The 17,344-nt window shown below is 36.7% G+C and overlaps 1 protein-coding gene across 1 annotated transcript; it reads left to right on the plus strand.

Moving 5' to 3' along the window:
* The first annotated feature begins 1,512 nt into the window (after window positions 1-1,512).
* Window positions 1,513-15,910, plus strand: mfsd12b (major facilitator superfamily domain containing 12b). The gene is made up of 10 exons (XM_048209857.1): window positions 1,513-1,968; window positions 2,937-3,147; window positions 5,859-5,991; window positions 6,348-6,536; window positions 6,711-6,803; window positions 7,115-7,207; window positions 7,284-7,454; window positions 10,770-10,864; window positions 11,144-11,268; window positions 14,402-15,910. Exons 1-10 carry the CDS (start codon window positions 1,701-1,703, stop codon window positions 14,479-14,481), a joined length of 1,458 nt encoding a protein of 485 aa, XP_048065814.1. The 5' UTR covers window positions 1,513-1,700; the 3' UTR covers window positions 14,482-15,910.
* Window positions 15,911-17,344: the final 1,434 nt, after the last annotated feature.

The following is a 17,344-nucleotide window of genomic DNA, read 5'->3' on the forward strand; positions in this document are numbered from 1 at the left end:
CCTAAATTAAAATTCTATATTGTATTTGCTCACCCTCACGTTGTTCCAAACCTGTATGAATTTCTTTCTTCTGCTGAACATGAAAAAAGATATTTTGAAGAATATGGGTAACCATTGACTTCCATGGTATGGAAGAAAAAAATAATGTGGAAGTCAATGGGGTCCATCAGCTGTTTGGTTACCCATATTCTTCAAAATATCTTCTTTATAACAACTTAAGGGTGAGTAAATGATGACAGAAATTGTTGGGTGAACAATCCCTTTAACAATCTGATAATCATGTTACTTGAATCTCAAAATATTTACTTTGTCGTCTTAAATCCATCCTTTTATTGGTTGCGTGCACAACAAAATTGATATTCTTTTACTAAAACATGTTTGTGCTTTCTGCTATGTGAATCTCCCTTTACAAAAATTGGCATAGTTTCTGGCAAAATAGCATATTTGCTGCCAGGGTCAGAAATTAACAAAAACCTTTAGACAGTGTTCAAGATGAGGGGCAATAAATGTAACATCTAATCAGAGCTGGGTAGTAACTGATTACATGTAATCTGGATTACGTAATCAGATTACAAAAATGTATTATTTGTAATTAGATTATATTACATTTTAAAATACTTGTAATCAGAGTACTTTTTTATTGATTACATGGTATTCCCACAATGGCAGTAAATTATAATTCATTGATTTTTTTTTTTTTTTATCTTTTAAATTTTTCTTATGCTCATATACTTTTATAAGGTCTTCCAGGTTTGTGGAATTGCGCACACACAGACCAGCCAGTCCTGTGACTATCACTGAAAACTGAGATCCACACAGCAGTTGATCACTGGGTTTACAGAAATCATTTCACTTTTGAAAAGTGTTTTCTCAACATTGCAGCATTGCATATCTAATCAACTCCTGACGAACACAAGAATCGTTATTTGAATTATCACTCCCTCGAGTCATTTAACCATGTATTAGTGTCTTTGGAAGGCTTTTGTCTTTCAAACACATTAAAATGTACAAATTCACATCATATTAACATGCAATGCAGGAATTCCCCAACTTTTTTTTTTTTTGTCAGCTGAACCTCCTGAGATTAAGTTAATAATAAAAAAGTTAATAATAAAATTAAGTTTCATTATCCTATATAAATCAATGTGATAAATGAGTTTATTCAAAAGTAATCTAAAAGTAATCAAAAAGTAGTCAGATTACATTACCTTAGGTAAATGTGTAATGTACAATTTTTGTCATGTAATTTGGAATCAGTAACTGATTACAATTTCTAAGTAATCTACCCAGCTCTTCATCTAATATAGGTCTATTTCTTTATCTAATGTTGTAGTTGTTTTTTTAGTGCAAGCATCAATATTGTTTTTGCTCTCAATTATGTATTTTTTACTAAGTCAAAGGTGATTTTACCATCTTTTCCTCCTTTGAAAAGGGCATGTGCTGTCTATGAAAATCAGTTCATAGTAACATCCCCTTTACCGCGTGGGTGTGAGATGGAGAATTAAAACCGAAAACGGGCACTGCTGGATGCAAACATACACTGGCAGAAACCGCTTCACTTTTACTTCAGTGCTAAAGCATCATTCTGATCCTTTTCAATGGGATTTGGGGTTCAATTCAGTCGGTTGACTCTTTGGTAACTGCGTTTAAGAGTTTATCTGTTTCACTCTTGACTCAGTTTATCGTTTTCTTCATTCACGATGTCTGATCAGCCGGTCACTTTACCCGTGTGCAGGCGACTGACGTACGCCGTGGGACATTTCTTTAACGACCTCTGCGCGTCTATGTGGTTCACGTATTTACTGGTGTATTATCACTCGGTTCTCGGTTTCAAGGATACGAACGCAGGTGCTCTGCTGCTAGTCGGGCAGATTGCGGACGGGATCTGCACTCCGCTCATCGGATACGAATCGGACCGGACGGCAGGATGTGGAAAATATGGGAAAAGAAAGACCTGGCATTTAGTGGGTAAGAGAATTCAAACTTGTAACTTAAATTGATTATATCAAGCGGTCTGTGGAGGATTTTTGGCTGATATAGCCTATGTTCTGTTTAAAGCGTTTCTATATAATAAAAGCAAGTTGCTGTGGAGCTTTAAAATAATCTGTAGAAGGTGTATTCCGTTTAAAATCCCTGCAAACTACCGCTGTGGGACATGACGCTGATGCAGTCGTCTGACGCGATGGTTCATATTCAAAGCAAACGGGAAAAAGAAACGAAAGCTTGTCAGCTGTAGTCAGGGAAATGTCAGATGTACTTTCCACGAATATAGGGTACAAAATAGCACCTTGAAACAAAAGGGCAGCAGAATTGATCGTGAAGTTCAGGAAATCAAACTAAATTTTATATGAGCTGCTTTTTAAAACCCAATTTTTAAGTGGTATAATAATTTGTTTAAACGCCTGATTTGTTTAGAAATCTTTTGTTCAAACCCTTATTTGTGTAATTTTTTGCAATATATTAAATAGACAAAATTGTAAAAAAAAAAAAAAAAAAAAAAAAAAACGCCAGAATAGGTAACAGGATTGCTAATTTACTCAAGGCAGCGGCTATTTGCATTTAAAGTGAAAATATAGGCTAGCTATCTTTTCTTAGAAATAGATCTGTTTACAAAGTGCAAATAGCTATATGCCTAGATGCTATTTACACAAAGTGTAAAAGATATTAGACGGGCTATTTACACTTACACACACTTATATTTACCACAAATTAAACAAAATGATTTGTTTTATGTCTTTCTTTTTCTCGCAGTAACTTGGGTAACAGGGTTGAATGAGCACAAATTACAGCCAACACTACAAATTGTATTAGAATGATCAAAATGGAATCAGATTTACTGTCATGCTGTAAAAAACATCCAAATTATGTCACTTCCTGAGTGTAACAGTTTCACTGCAGTCACTGCTCAGTTGAGTTTACTGTCCATTTCCCCTCAGGAACAATATGTGTGTTTGCCTCCTTCCCCTTCATATTCAACCCCTGTATGGGATGTGATGAGAGAACCCCACAGTCGACGGGACTCATTTACGCCATCCCATTCATCATCATCTTCCAATTTGGCTGGGCTGCTACCCAGATATCCCACCTGTCGCTCATTCCAGAGCTGGTCACATGCGAGCATGCCAAAGTGGAACTAACGTCATACAGGTATCCCTACCTCTTCAAGTGAAATAACCGAAGTAGACCAATAATACAGTGATGACAAACTTAAGAGTCTTATAAGCTATTCAGTGACATTGTTAGACATACTTTGTCTTGGAAATGAAACAGGAAACCACAAGAAAACTGTTTCCTTATTTTAAAGTCAGCATGAAATGATTCACCCTATCTATTTTTAAATGCTTGTTATTGATCTTATTTGTCTGTGCATGTTTCATTTTTTGACCACGTAATGTCTAATAAAACGTCTTAACTGGATCTTCCTGTAAAAACGGACAACTTCTTTCTGGTGATGTATGCAGGACTTCTCCAAACATTTAATCCAATTAAACCCATGTAATCTCATGTTCATCTGCATCAACTGCTACATCCATTCAACAATCAGTGGAATGAACCAAGCCCCCACCCTACAGTTTTTCTTTTTCATTAATCTGGATGAACGTCACAATACAGAAGAATAGATCTACTTCCATTTCATTGAGACTTTAAACTACACCTCGTTCCAAATTATTATGCAAGTGACATATCAGTAAGATTTCAGTACAATAAACATTCAGATTTTAGTTTTTCTAAGAAAATGTTTGTTCATTTATTTATCCATGTCTTTTTAGATAACTGGTATCAATCTTAGTCAAAAGAATTTGCCAGGTCTATGGAAACCCTACTTAGAGGTTGTTCCACATTATTAAGCAAGTCACAGTTCTCATGCAATATGGGGAGGAAGAAAGATCTTTCTGAAGATAAAAAGCATGAAATGGTGCAATGTTGTGCAAAAGGCATGAAAACAACTAATATTGTGTGAAAACTGAATGGAGATGATCAAATTATCATAAGATTTGTGAGTGATTTAGAGCACAGCAGAACTCGGTCAGATAAAGGCTTATTAATGAAAGTTCCTGTCAAAAAAATTAATTGTATTAAAAGGGCAGCTATCGAAAAGCCAGTGTTGAGCAGCAAACAGCTGCTGGTGTCTCTGGAGTCTCAAGAAGCTCTCCATGCAGGCTGGCAGTTGTGCGTAAAGATGCATTTCAGCCACTCCAAACCAAACCTCACAAAGAGAAACATTTACAGTGTGTTTAGAAATACATGAAGACTCATTTTTAAATAGTTTTATTCACTGACTAATGCCGTACTACAATGTATGTTCTAAATGGATGGATTTCTGGATGGTTGGTGAATGGCCACCACGTTCCAACAAGACTGCAACGTCAGCAACGAGCTGGCGGGTGATGATTTGGGCTGGAATATTGGGAAGTGAGATGGAAGGTCCCTTTAGGGTCTCTTAGAGTATTAAAATGACTTTTGCAAGATAGGTGGACTTCATAACTGGCCATTTTTAGCTATGATATAAAAAGGAGGATAGTGCCTTCTGAAATGCAATGCACTATGCACTATCCCATGCTGCAAAAAAACACCACAGCAATAAAACTGTTTGAAAATGTATTTCTACACCCACTGTAAATGTTTCTCTTTGTGAGCTTTGGTTTGGAGTGGCTGAAATGCATCTTTACGCACAACTGCCAGCCTGCATGCAAAGCTTCTTGAGACTCCAGAGACACCAGCAGCTTCAAATACCTGTTTGCTGCTCAACACTGGCTTTTTTATAGCTGCCCTTTTAATAAAATTCTTTTTTTTTGACAGGAACTTTCATTAATAAGCCTTTATCTGACAGAGTTCTGCTGTGCTCTAAATCACTCACAAATCTTATGATAATTTGACTATCTCCATTCAGTTTTCACACAATATTAGTTGTTTTCATGCCTTTTGCACAACATTGCACCATTTCATGCTTTTCATCTTGAATGAATGAATGAATGAATGAATGAATGAGGCATTTATATAGCGCTTTCATATGTACTACTGTACACCCAAAGCGCTTTACAATCATATCGGGGGTCTCTCCTCATCCACCACCAGTGTGCGGCATCCACTTGGATGATGCGACGGCTGCCACAGTACAACGGCGCCAATGCGCTCACCACACACCAGCTGAAGGTGGAGAGGAGAGAGAGTGAAAGAGCCAATTCAATGGATGGGGATTATTAGGAGGCCATGATTGGTAAGGGCCTATGGAGGGAATTTGGCCAGGACACCGGGGTTACACCCCTACTCTTTACAAGAAGTGCCACGGGATTTTTAATGACCACAGAGAGTCAGGACCTCGGTTTAACGTCTCATCCGAAGGACAGTGCTTGTTACAGTACAGTGTCCCCATCACTATACTGGGGCGTTAGGACCCACACAGACCACAGGGTGAGCACCCCCTGCTGGCCTCACTAACACCTCTTCCAGCAGCTACCTGGTTTTCCCAGGAGGTCTTCCATCCAGGTACTAACCAGGCTCAGCAAACAACTTAAGAAAGACTCAGCAACAATCTTCAGAAAGATCTTTCTTCCTCCCCATACTGCATGAGAACTGTGACTTGCTTAATAATGTGGAACAACCTCTAAGTAGGGTTTCCATAGACCTGGCAAATTCTTTTGTCTGAGATTGATACCAGTTATCTAAAAAGACATGGATAAATAAACAAACAAACATTTTCTTAGAAAAACTAAAATCTGAATGTTTATTGTACTGAAATCTTACTGATATGTCACTTGGAACACGGTGTAAACTCTGGCTTTTCATGGATGTCAATTTGTTGCTTCATATCACTTTGTTATTGATGATTTTTAAGAGTTGTTTGCTTTCCTGTACAGGTATGCTTTCACAGTGGTGGCAAACATTGCTGTGTATGCTGTGGCATGGCTCTTGTTCCACTTCCAATCCCAACAGACAGAAGACCCATCTATTTCCCAGAATTTGAGCTGGTTTGATGTTCCCACATTCAGAGTGAGCAAATGCAAACATATTCGTACTCTTAGTAATGGAGACCAAATTGAGTTCAGTATGATGTCTGATCAAGCTGAAAACCTTTAAATTCAGAGTTAAATGGACAGTCTACCTCAAAATAAAAATTCTGCCATCATTTACTTGTTGTTCCAAACCTGTATGACTTTCTTTCTTCTGTCGAACATAAAAAATAGGAATGTTGGTAAACAAACATTGAAGTCCTTAAAACAAGACTTAATACAAAAAATACAATAGATGTCAATGGGAACTGAAACGGTTTGGTTACCAACATTCTTCAAAATATCATCTGCTGTGTTCATTTCTTCGTAATATTGGCATTATCTTTGTTGTGACAGTATCTGGCGCTCATAGTGTGGGCCATCGGTACTGTTACCTCCATCATCTTTCATGTGGGCACTAAGGAAGTCCAGCCTGAGGAAAGTAAAGAGACTGGACAATCTCAGCCTCCAATCCCCGGCTCTTCCCAGACCTCCGGACCCCTGCTCCTGTGGAAACACTGGCTCGTCGAGCCTGCCTTCTATCAGGTGATCTTATGGAGACCTCTCACATTTATAGATGCATGAAATGGTGCAGAACACACAGACACACAAAATGCCTTGTGGACTCTACAAACATGTAAAAAACCCATCTTGTAATGAAATATTTCACAGTGTGATATTTAATAACAATAAAGGTATATTTTTTTTTTCTTCCTCCAGGTTGCCATTTTATATATGTGCACTAGACTGATTGTAAACTTGTCCCAAACGTACATCCCGATGTATCTGACAAACTCCTTATCACTGCCAAAGGTGAGGAACATGACACTTTCCAAATATGAAAAAATAAAAAATAATAAATACTATAATCATATATAAATAAAAAACACTATGTAGAGCACGAAAGAAGACATTTTAAAAAATGTTTTTTTGCATGTAACATTGGAGCACATTGACTTTTATTGCTTTTATTAAACTAACATTAGCACAGTGTATTTGTACTTTTAATTTCAAAACCACATGTGTACAGTAAGGCAGGTTTAGGCAGTTATGTTCTGGCACAATGAAGCGAATGTAAAATTGAGCACAATATGTTCTCTCTTTTTTTTTTTTTTTTTTTGCAGAACTACATTGCAACCATTCCCCTGGTCATGTATGTCAGTGGGTTGGTGTTTTCTCTGGTTATGAAGCCTGTTAGTAAATGGATCGGTACCTCTGTGAGTTTTCACTGTTTCTCTGCTTGATCCAAATACTGTGAATATGAATGCCTCATATGTCATTTCTGCATTTCAGATGACCTATTTTTTAGGTCTTGTGCCCATAATGGTGTTTTCCTTTTGGGTTTTGGTGGACACAAACATGGGTCGACGGGTTTATGGAGCTGCCGTGCTTCTGGGAGCTGGATCTGCTGTCATTCTGGTCATGTCACTGTCCATGACCGCCAATCTCATCGGAGATCAAACAGTATGTGATGATATCATATATACACTCTAAAAAATACTGGGTTGTTTTAACCCATGATTGGGTCAAATATGGACAAACCCAACTGTTGGTTTAAATTTTTAAATTACATTTTTTCAACCCAACAGTTGAGTTTGTCCATATTTGACTCAAACATGGGTTAAAACAACCTAGCATTTTTTAGAGATGCATAAATGTATATCAGTTGATAATTCTTAAACCTGTTTTTGAGGGGCTCTTCACAAAATCTGTTTAAATGCTGAACTAGCACATCGGATGAGATTTATACAAGTAATTGGTTATCAGTTTGGTGGTTCAGGCTTGTTTAGTCATATTATTGAAAAATATGCAGGGCTGCAGTTTCAGATGTGATTAAAAATAAACATATGCAACAGTACTTGAAAATCGAACTGTTTGTTCACATGTGGTTTCGTCAGATGTTATCTTGTTAGTGTACACAGTGCAGCAACGAACACAGCACGAACTGTGATGTCCTATACGTGAACAAGTCATTAATGAAGCCATTACTGACATATTTTATATATATATATATATACAAAGCTGGGTAGATTACATATGAATTATAATCAGTTACTGATTACAAATTACATGGCAAAATTTGTGACCAGTAATATAATCTGGATTACATTTAGATTACTTTTGTGCTAACCCTTATTTGATGTCACATATATTATAGGATAATCCTGTACTATTTTGACAGATACAAAAATATGTACTGTATATATTCCAAAAATATTCTATTCACCAACAAGAGCCTCAACAGATTCTTTTTAAAGCGCAATGTATGGACAGTTAATACTTCAAAATACTAACACTAATGTACTTGTTAGTGTTTGCTGATAGTAATACTGAATAAAACAAAATCACATCTTATGCTTTTAAAACATATTTACTTATAATTAAGTACATTTAGAAAACAGCAACATTACAAAAACAAATATTCTTGTCTGAATAATATGTAATCATGTAATCCATAAATCCATTGTCGAATGTGGCATCTACATATACGGGTTCATCTCAATAAATTAGAAAGTCGTGGAAAAGTTCATTTATTTCAGTAATTCAACTCAAATTGTGGAACTCGTGTATTAAATTAATTCAATGCACACAGACTTTAGTACTTTACATCCTTGGTTCTTTTAATTGTGATGATTTTGGCTCACATTTAACAAAAACCCACCAATTCACTATCTCAATAAATTAGAATATTTCATAAGATCAATAAAAAAAGGATATTTTAAACAGAAATGACAGGCTTCTGAAAAGTATGTTCATTTCTATGCACTCAATATTTGGTTGGGCCTCCTTTTGTATGAATTACTGCATCAATGCGGCGTGGCATGGAGGCAACCAGACTGTGGCACTGCTCAGGTGTAATGGAAGCCCAGGTTGCTTTGATAGCGGCCTTCAGGTCATCTGCATTGTTGGGTCTGGTGTCTCTCATCTTCCTCTTGACAATACCCCATAGATTCTCTATGGGGTTCAGGTCAGGCGAGTTTGCTGGCCAGTCAAGCACAGTAACACCGTGGTCATTGAACCAGCTTTTGGTACCTTTGGCAGTGTGGGCAGGTGCCAAATCCTGCTGGAAAATGAAATCAGCATCTCCGCAAAGCTTGTCAGCAGAAGGAAGCATGAAGTGCTCTAAAATTTCCTGGTAGTTGGCTGCGTTGACTGTGGACTTCAGAAAACGCAGTGGACCAACACCAGCAGATGACATGGCAGCCCAAATCATCACTTACTGTTTAAACTTCACACTGGACTTCAAGCAACATGGTTTCTGTGCCTCTCCACTCTTCCTCCAGACTCTGGGACCTTAATTTCCAAATGAAATGCAAAATTTACTTTCATCTGAAAAGAGGACTTTGGACCACTGAGCAACAGTCCAGTTCTTTTTCTCCTTAGCCCAGGTAAGATGCTTTTGAAGTTGTCTTTGGTTCAGAAGTGGCTTGGTACGTGGAATGTAACAGTTGTAGCCCATTTCCTGAAGACGTCTGTGTGTGGTGGCTCTTGATGCACTGACTCCAGCTTCAGTTCACTCCTTTTGATGCTCTCCTAAGTTCTTAAAATCAGCTTCGCCTGACAATCTTCTCAAGCCTGCGGTCATTCCTTTCACGTGTACACCTTTTCCTACCACACTTTTTCCTTCCGGTCAACTTTCCACGAATATGTTTTGGCACAGCACTCTGCGAACAGCCAGCTCTTTCAGCAATGACCCTCTGTGGCTTACCCTCATTGCAGAGGGTCTTGATGATCGTCTTCTGGACAACTGTCAAGTCAGCAGACTTCCCCAGACTGCTGTTGGGATTACTGACCTAAATCCAGTATTTATACCCTGAGAATGGTAATTTAATAGAACTTGAAATTAAATATTCTAATAATTTGAGATACTGATTTTTTGATTTTGATGAGCAGCAAGCTGTAATCATCAAAATGAAAACAAAAAAGTATTTTAAAAAAAGTATTTTACTTTGTTTAATAAATCTAGAATATATTTAAATTTTACTTTTTAAATTCAATTACAGAAAAGAAAAAAAAACTTTCTCATGATATTCTAATGTATTGAGATGAACCTGTATACATATATGATTACTGAGTTCACAATTGACTCCCTCGCTGAACCACTAGTCATTTTTAAGTTATGACCGTTATTGTGATCTATATTTTAGGTATGTGAGACTTGCATTAGAATATTGCTTGTTCACATGACAACGAAAAATTTAAAACATATTCATAATAGTTTTGTTTTTGTTGTTGTTGTTGTTGTTGTTGTAAATGAATAATGGTATTCTAAAAACATTTTACAAAAATATTATTGGTTATTTTTTGTTTACAGTCCCATTTGTAAGGTTGAATTGGCTGTAGGCAAAATTTGTCATTTTAGCAATTTGATAGAAAAAAACTTTTATTTATTTATTTTCCTTGATGGAACCTCATTTGTAATACACTGGTGGTCAAAAGTTTGGAATAATTTAGTAAAATACAGTAAAAATAGTAATACAATAAAATATTGTTACATTTCAATATAACTATTTTCTATTTTAATATATTTAAAATATAATTTGTTGCTGTGATGTGAAGCAGAATTTTTAACAGCCATTTTAAAATATATTTAAACAGAAAACAGTTATTTAAATTGTAATAATATTTCACATTATTACTGTTTTTACTGTATTTTTGAGTAAATCAGTACAGCCTTGGTGAGCAAAAGAGACTTCTTTTAAAAACATAAAAAAAATCTTAATCATTCCCGACTTTTGCCTGCAAGCATAGCTCTAATGAAGATCTTTCTTTTAACAGCAAAGTGGTGCTTTTGTGTACGGTGCAATGAGCTTCACTGATAAGGTGGCCAATGGACTTGGAATCATGATAATACAGTCTTTACATCCCTGTCAGTGAGTACAATCCAGCATCTCCTGACTCCTGACCATAGTGGCTGGGAATGTAGAATCTTTAAATACCCTTCTTGTCTGCAAATACCCCTTGAATGCACAGTGGCTATGATAATCTACTTGTCTCATTTTATGACACTGAATGTTGTAATGTGTATGCTGCAGTTGGTCTACATGTCTGTGTTTGAGTGTGAAAGTCTAACTATTCAATGTCTCATGTTTTATGAAAGTTTCTACTCTGCCTTGTACTGTTTCTCACATTATTTTGCCCTTTATTCACAGCACACTGGAGTCTGACTGCAAATGGTTCTATCACAATGTCATGGTGACCGTCACTGCCGGTGTGGCTGCTGTTGCAGCTCTCTGTCTCTCAACCCTTCTCATCTGGCCGATCGTAATTCGCCAACGTGAGTCTTGGAATTTTTTGAAACCTACCCAAAATGAGTTGTTGTTTAACCACTAAAATCTGGCTCAGCCTGAATGGTGGATATGATTGCTTGGTATCACAAATTTTCTGCCATTTGCTGATCTTCTTTGTTCTAGATTAAAAGGGGAAGTAGACTTTTAGAGAAAACCAGGTTGAAAGTTTAATAATCAAATTTATTTTTCTTTACTATATACAATGGTAACCTAAAGGGATAGTTCACCCAAAAATGATAGTTCTGTCATCATTTACTCACCGTCAAGCTGTTCCAAGCCTGGAAGATGATACAGTGCACAGCATAAATGAGTACACCCTCTCTGAACAATGTATTTTCTTTATGATCACTAGTACAATTCATGGAAAGATGGCAAAACTAAAATGTATTAAACATATACATAATAAAAACTGAGAAATATATGACATTAATAGCCATAAAATATGTAAATTAGCCAATTTTGTGTAAATTAAGGATTGCGGAAATGAGTACACCCTAGATTTAATTCAACACATGTATAATATTCTAGTACTTAGTATATTCCATAATTTTGAATATACTGCTCTGACCATTCTTGGTACAGAGTGTACAAGTTCATGACAAATTGTCACATCTGTCCTGTTTAACTCCTGGATGATGAGCTCCTTAAATGCTCTGCTCTTTAATGGGGAGTGTTGCTCAACTCGTCTCTACAGAATCCCCCAGAGGGGCTCAAGAGTGTTAAGATTGAGTGCAATACATGTCCACAGAAGGTTTTTCACCTTGGGAGAATGCATATCCTCATTGTCATGTTGAAAAAATGCAGGGAATGAGGAAAGGGTAACATCTTCTGTTTCAAGTTTGTGTATTAAATTATACAGTGGTGTGGGAATTCATAACAGCATTGATAAAGCACAACTCTCTCACACCTTCAGCACTCATACATCCCTATATAACAGCTTTACTACCACTGAGCTTTACTGTGGGAACCAGGCACTTCTCACTGTACTCCTCCTCTAGCAACACCATAACATTCTGGACGCTGTTAGATTTAAAATGATTGATTTGTTCTCATGAGACCAGAGTATTGATTCCCAGAATCTATATTTTGTAAATATGGGCTTTGGAAATGGCTAACTGACTTTATTGTGCTTTGGCTACAGTAGGTAGTTCCAGTGAGAACAACAACCAAACATGTCATTTCTGCAGGCTGCATCTTACTCTGTGAGATAAACAGTCACTCTTTTCATAGCTTTTGCTTTTGCTGAGACACTAGCTTGGTATTTCTCCTGCTCTTTGTCTAGCAAAAAAAATCCCTCATCACTAAATGAAAGCTTAAAATGAAGGCTTGATTATTTCAGGGGCCTTGTCACAAGTCCATTGTTTTTGAATTTCTGTGTTACTTTTGCTATATTTTCACACTTAAAACAATGATTTGGTAATCCTCTTTTACCACTGTACTTTTTGTGCTAAGAAATAAGTCTCCTGACAGTTCTCCCAAGTGGTTCAATTGTTGTCAGCATTAAGTCTGAGAATGATTCAGTAGGCTATAATAGTGGTTCTCAAACGTTTTAGCATGGAGTACCCCCTGAAGGGATTTCCATCCTTCTGCGTACCCCCTCTCTTCCACTTCGACTGCAGTCACACCTTTTTTCCATTAAGGGACAATATTTGCCTCCTAAATTGATTTTCCAGTGCATATTTTTACGTCTATGAATAATTTTATAAAATAAATAATGTTTTAAATAAAAAATGTTTAAAAGAGAAATATGCAATGATGCAATGATTTATACATAAAATGAAGTGATACTTTTAAATATTAAACTAAAACTTCCAGTAGGTGGCAGCAAGTTACTGTTTTTATGAGTGAGTCATCGAGTCATTCATTCAGTAATGAAGCAAGTGGCTGTGAATGAATCATTGACTCTCACGATTCGTTCAAAGCCGCATTCGTGTGTTGTAGTTCTGCTCTGGTTTTCATTAGAAATATTTTTTCGTTGCAAAATAGAGTAAATACTGACAGTACTGTGTTTAAAATGTATGTTTGTTGTATAATAATGCACGTTTGCAGTCATGTGGATATTTGGGTACAATTGCATTCTTCCTCGTTATCAACATTAAATACAAGAACTCACACAAGGTATGTTTTTGTATCGAAGAAAGTTTGAGTCTTAAATTGATATAAATCCAATATCTGTGTCTATATGTTCTTCATGCAAGTGCTAAATCCCCACTTTTACAAAAGGTGCATTGTCGAGAACAGCAGTAATTTAGCGCGATTTAACTGCACGCAGTCTATGGTTCAACATACTTACCTGTTGATCAAACATTGCCTTAAACTTACACCGGAACATTTTTATTTCCTTTTTAATTAGTAACTTTTAGGAGGGTGTATTCATTTTTGCTACACAACATTTTATCACCTTGATAAGAAAATCTTATTTTCCTATATAATTTTGACATGCTTCTTTGGTAATTGATTTGGAACATTATATCTCTAAAGAACCCTAACATGTCTTCTAAGTAATTGATTAATTGCTGACTTTCAGAAGTTTCAAAGGGGGTGTACTCATTTATGCTGTGCACTGTATTTTGAAAAATGTCGGAAAACAAACAGTTGATGGGACCCCATTGACCTCCATAGTATTTTTACATATAGTCAATGGGGTCCAAGACCTGTTTGGTTATCCATATTCTTCAAAATATCATCCTCCAGGCTTGGAACAGCTTGAGGGTGAGTAAATGATGACACCATTTTTGGGTGAACTATCCCTTTAATGGTGATTGTATTAAATTGTGAATTGCAATTTAAATTGATGTAAATAAAATATTTTGAATCTAAATTAAATAAGTGAGGGGAATATTATCTGAAAAATAATGACTGTGTATTAGGGTTTTGTCACTAATGTTTGTGAAGACAAACATTTCCAATTAAATTTTTTTTGCATAATGCTTTTCACAATAAATATCAATCTAAAGCAGCATTTTATTCTATTCTATTTTATTCAAATGATTTCATTTAACATATTAACTATTATATGTATGTTTGATGTTAGCATTATCTAAGCTCATCTGCAAATATACTTATTCACATTATTTCCTTGTGTGCTTTCTCTTTATTCCTATTACAAATTGATTTCAGGTCTAGCGGTCATCAGAGGGCTGATTGGTACACATGGCGATAATACGAGCAGCTATGGGAGCAATGGAAAATTGAACTGACAGATTGAGTGTTAAAAACTTGAAAACACTCAACATTCAGACCAGGCCGCACTGCAGAGGAAATGGCATGTTTCCTTTTGCAACTAACCAGGAACAAGGAAGAGAAGAATATGTGCTGCTCTGTGGTCACGAGTTATTTTCTCAGCACTTTGGAGATGCGAGTTTCTGCATTGTTTTTACATTCTCAAGAGGCTCTTTGTTATTGGTAGTATTTGAAATATGTGCTCAGGTCTGTCACATGGAGAGACGACTCAAACAGGACAGCTATTATGTGACATTCAAGATGAGGAAGTTATTAAGCTCTGCTGAAATTTTCCCAAAGATTCCACTAGAGATCAGAAACACATCTAGTTTGTATAAAAACTTAATAAGGTGCCTTTCAAATAGGATACAGATACTGACCATTTTTTTCAAGTTTTGCAGATCCTTATATGCAAAGTGACTTGCTCTACAGTTTTATTACAAAACCAATCTGGAGCAAACTGGAGATAAATGTCCTCATGAAGGGCACAATCTCAAAGTAGCAGTTCTTGATTTGTCCCATCCTGTTTAAGCCACTATGCTCCACTATAATGTGTCGTTATTCTGTGTACATCACGTGCATCAGTATTTTTAATTAAAATGTATGTTTGCAGTGAAGCTTGTTTGACCAGTTAGGCCTGTATTGTTTTGAAATGGTACATGTGATACTTGTAAAATATACATTTTTCCTGCAGCTAAAATTAAGTTGTGCATCAGCGCTTTCAGAAACCATCATCGGTTCTGCATTTACATTCCATGGAAGTCTTCACTGATTAATTCACTAACATGTCTATTTTTTAAGCGGTTGTCTTCTCTGCCAAGAGAGAACCAGCTTGTCAGCCACATTAATACTGCTTTGATGTTTCGTGTTCACCTGTGGGGTATTCAATTGTATGGCAATTACATTTTTATCCACTAGAGGGAGACATGTTAAGGAGATTAGTGCAGTGGTTCTCAACCAGGGGTCCCGGGGCACACTAGGGGGCCTCAGCAAGCTTACAAGGGGGCCGCAGGGTGAGTTAAAAGCATTTAAATTAACAGATTATTATTAATATATGAAAATAATCTAACTCTACTTTAAATTAAAATGCTAAAATAATCATATCAAATGACTGCAATCACATTTTTTGTCCCTGAAAATCTATAGTTTTTATTGAAGAACATACATTTATTAAAAGTTCTGGAATCACAAAATTAATCATGTATTATTATATCAATACTCCCAGTTTCTGTTCATAAAAATGTGTTTGACATATGTGAGACCTTCGAGTCAAAATGGTTGAGAACCACTGACTTAGTGGCACTGCTGTGAATTTTGGAAAGCAGAAAAATTACTTTTTTTGGACACTGACATACATCATGTTTCAATTTTGTCCTGGCTACATGATTAAAATGTTTTTGAAATTAATTTGAATCATGTTTCCACTATGTCCTACAATTACAATTGCATATAAGAATCAAAAAGTATAAAATTATATGGAGGTTATGGCACATGGATTCTGTCATATACATAAAAAAAAAAGTTTTTCAAGATTACAGCCCTACTTCCCTCCTGGAGCTCAGCAAATAGTCCATCAATGCCATCCTACCGTCGTACCTGAATACACTAGGGTCATAATACTGGGTGGCATTGCCATTTGAAATAAATTTCTGAAACACAAGCAGCAGAAACAAATGCAAAAGCACCCTTTAATTAAAGCAGAGCTGCCTGACTCCTGGGTATCAGCCCACGGTGTGCCAGCAGCAATACCCCCCTTGCAGTCTTTAAACATGCTGCTGTGGGTAATTTGAGGGGCAGGCGTCATCTCCGCCTGTTAGTGTGACCACTAATTGGAGTCTGGACCATGGCCTGTACTTGGATGGAGGCAGAGCGGTGTGAATGATATAAGATTACATCGTGAGGGGAGCAGAGGTAGGGGACTGCCACCCAAGTATACTGGGGTTGCACTATGACTGTATGGAAGGATTCAGAGAGGTTCAGCAAATCACACACAAGCTGCCAAATCCTTCACTTTATATACTTTTATAGATTAGTCATTATAAGTGTGGTAAGAGCGGTTTAGTTATTATGGTTGCATTTTCCAACAGCATTTAATTTTAACACTATGTGACCACTTTTGACTTTTTGAACTGAGACGACTTTCACATTTTCATCTATTACAACAATGACCATGGTAACGATGTTTTGGTCTAAACTGCCACAGTTCCTGTTCGACCAGCAGACAGAGAAGAACTTCATACAAGTTGAACTTCTTGTGTCTTTGATATCAGAACATGAGGATGTGATTCCATTAAAGATCTCTACAACCGGTGAAGTTACAACCCAACTTCCCTGTGGAAACCCAACTAAAACTATGTAGAAAACGCTTACGCTCCCTTCAGTCAGTCCAGAGTATGTCGATTTACCCTTAAAGGTCCCGTTTTTCGTGTTTTTTTGAAGCTTTGATTGTGTTTATAGTGTGCAATATAACGTGTTCATGTTTCGCGTGTAAAAAAAAACAATATTTTTTACATAATTTACTTATCTGTATACCGCTGTTTCCACTGTCATAAAAACGGGCTGATGACTTCCTTGTTCTATGAAGTCCCTCCTTCAGAAATACGTAACGAGTTCTGATTGTGCCAGCGGTTCCTGTGTTGTGATTCGACAGCTCTGAGCGCACCGTGCCCGGAAAAGTCACGCCTCTTACCATAACGTGGAGATGCACGCGCTCAGTGTTATTATAAACATGTCTTTAATTTTACCTAATCAATTTGAGCCGGAATCAGACCCGGTGATTGGACTGCGGGATGAAAATAACAGCGTTTCGACGACATGGCGACAAACACACTCTACAAACGC

This window comes from Megalobrama amblycephala, linkage group LG12 (assembly GCF_018812025.1).
Source record: "Megalobrama amblycephala isolate DHTTF-2021 linkage group LG12, ASM1881202v1, whole genome shotgun sequence".
In the NCBI taxonomy this organism is placed as follows: domain Eukaryota; kingdom Metazoa; phylum Chordata; class Actinopteri; order Cypriniformes; family Xenocyprididae; genus Megalobrama; species Megalobrama amblycephala.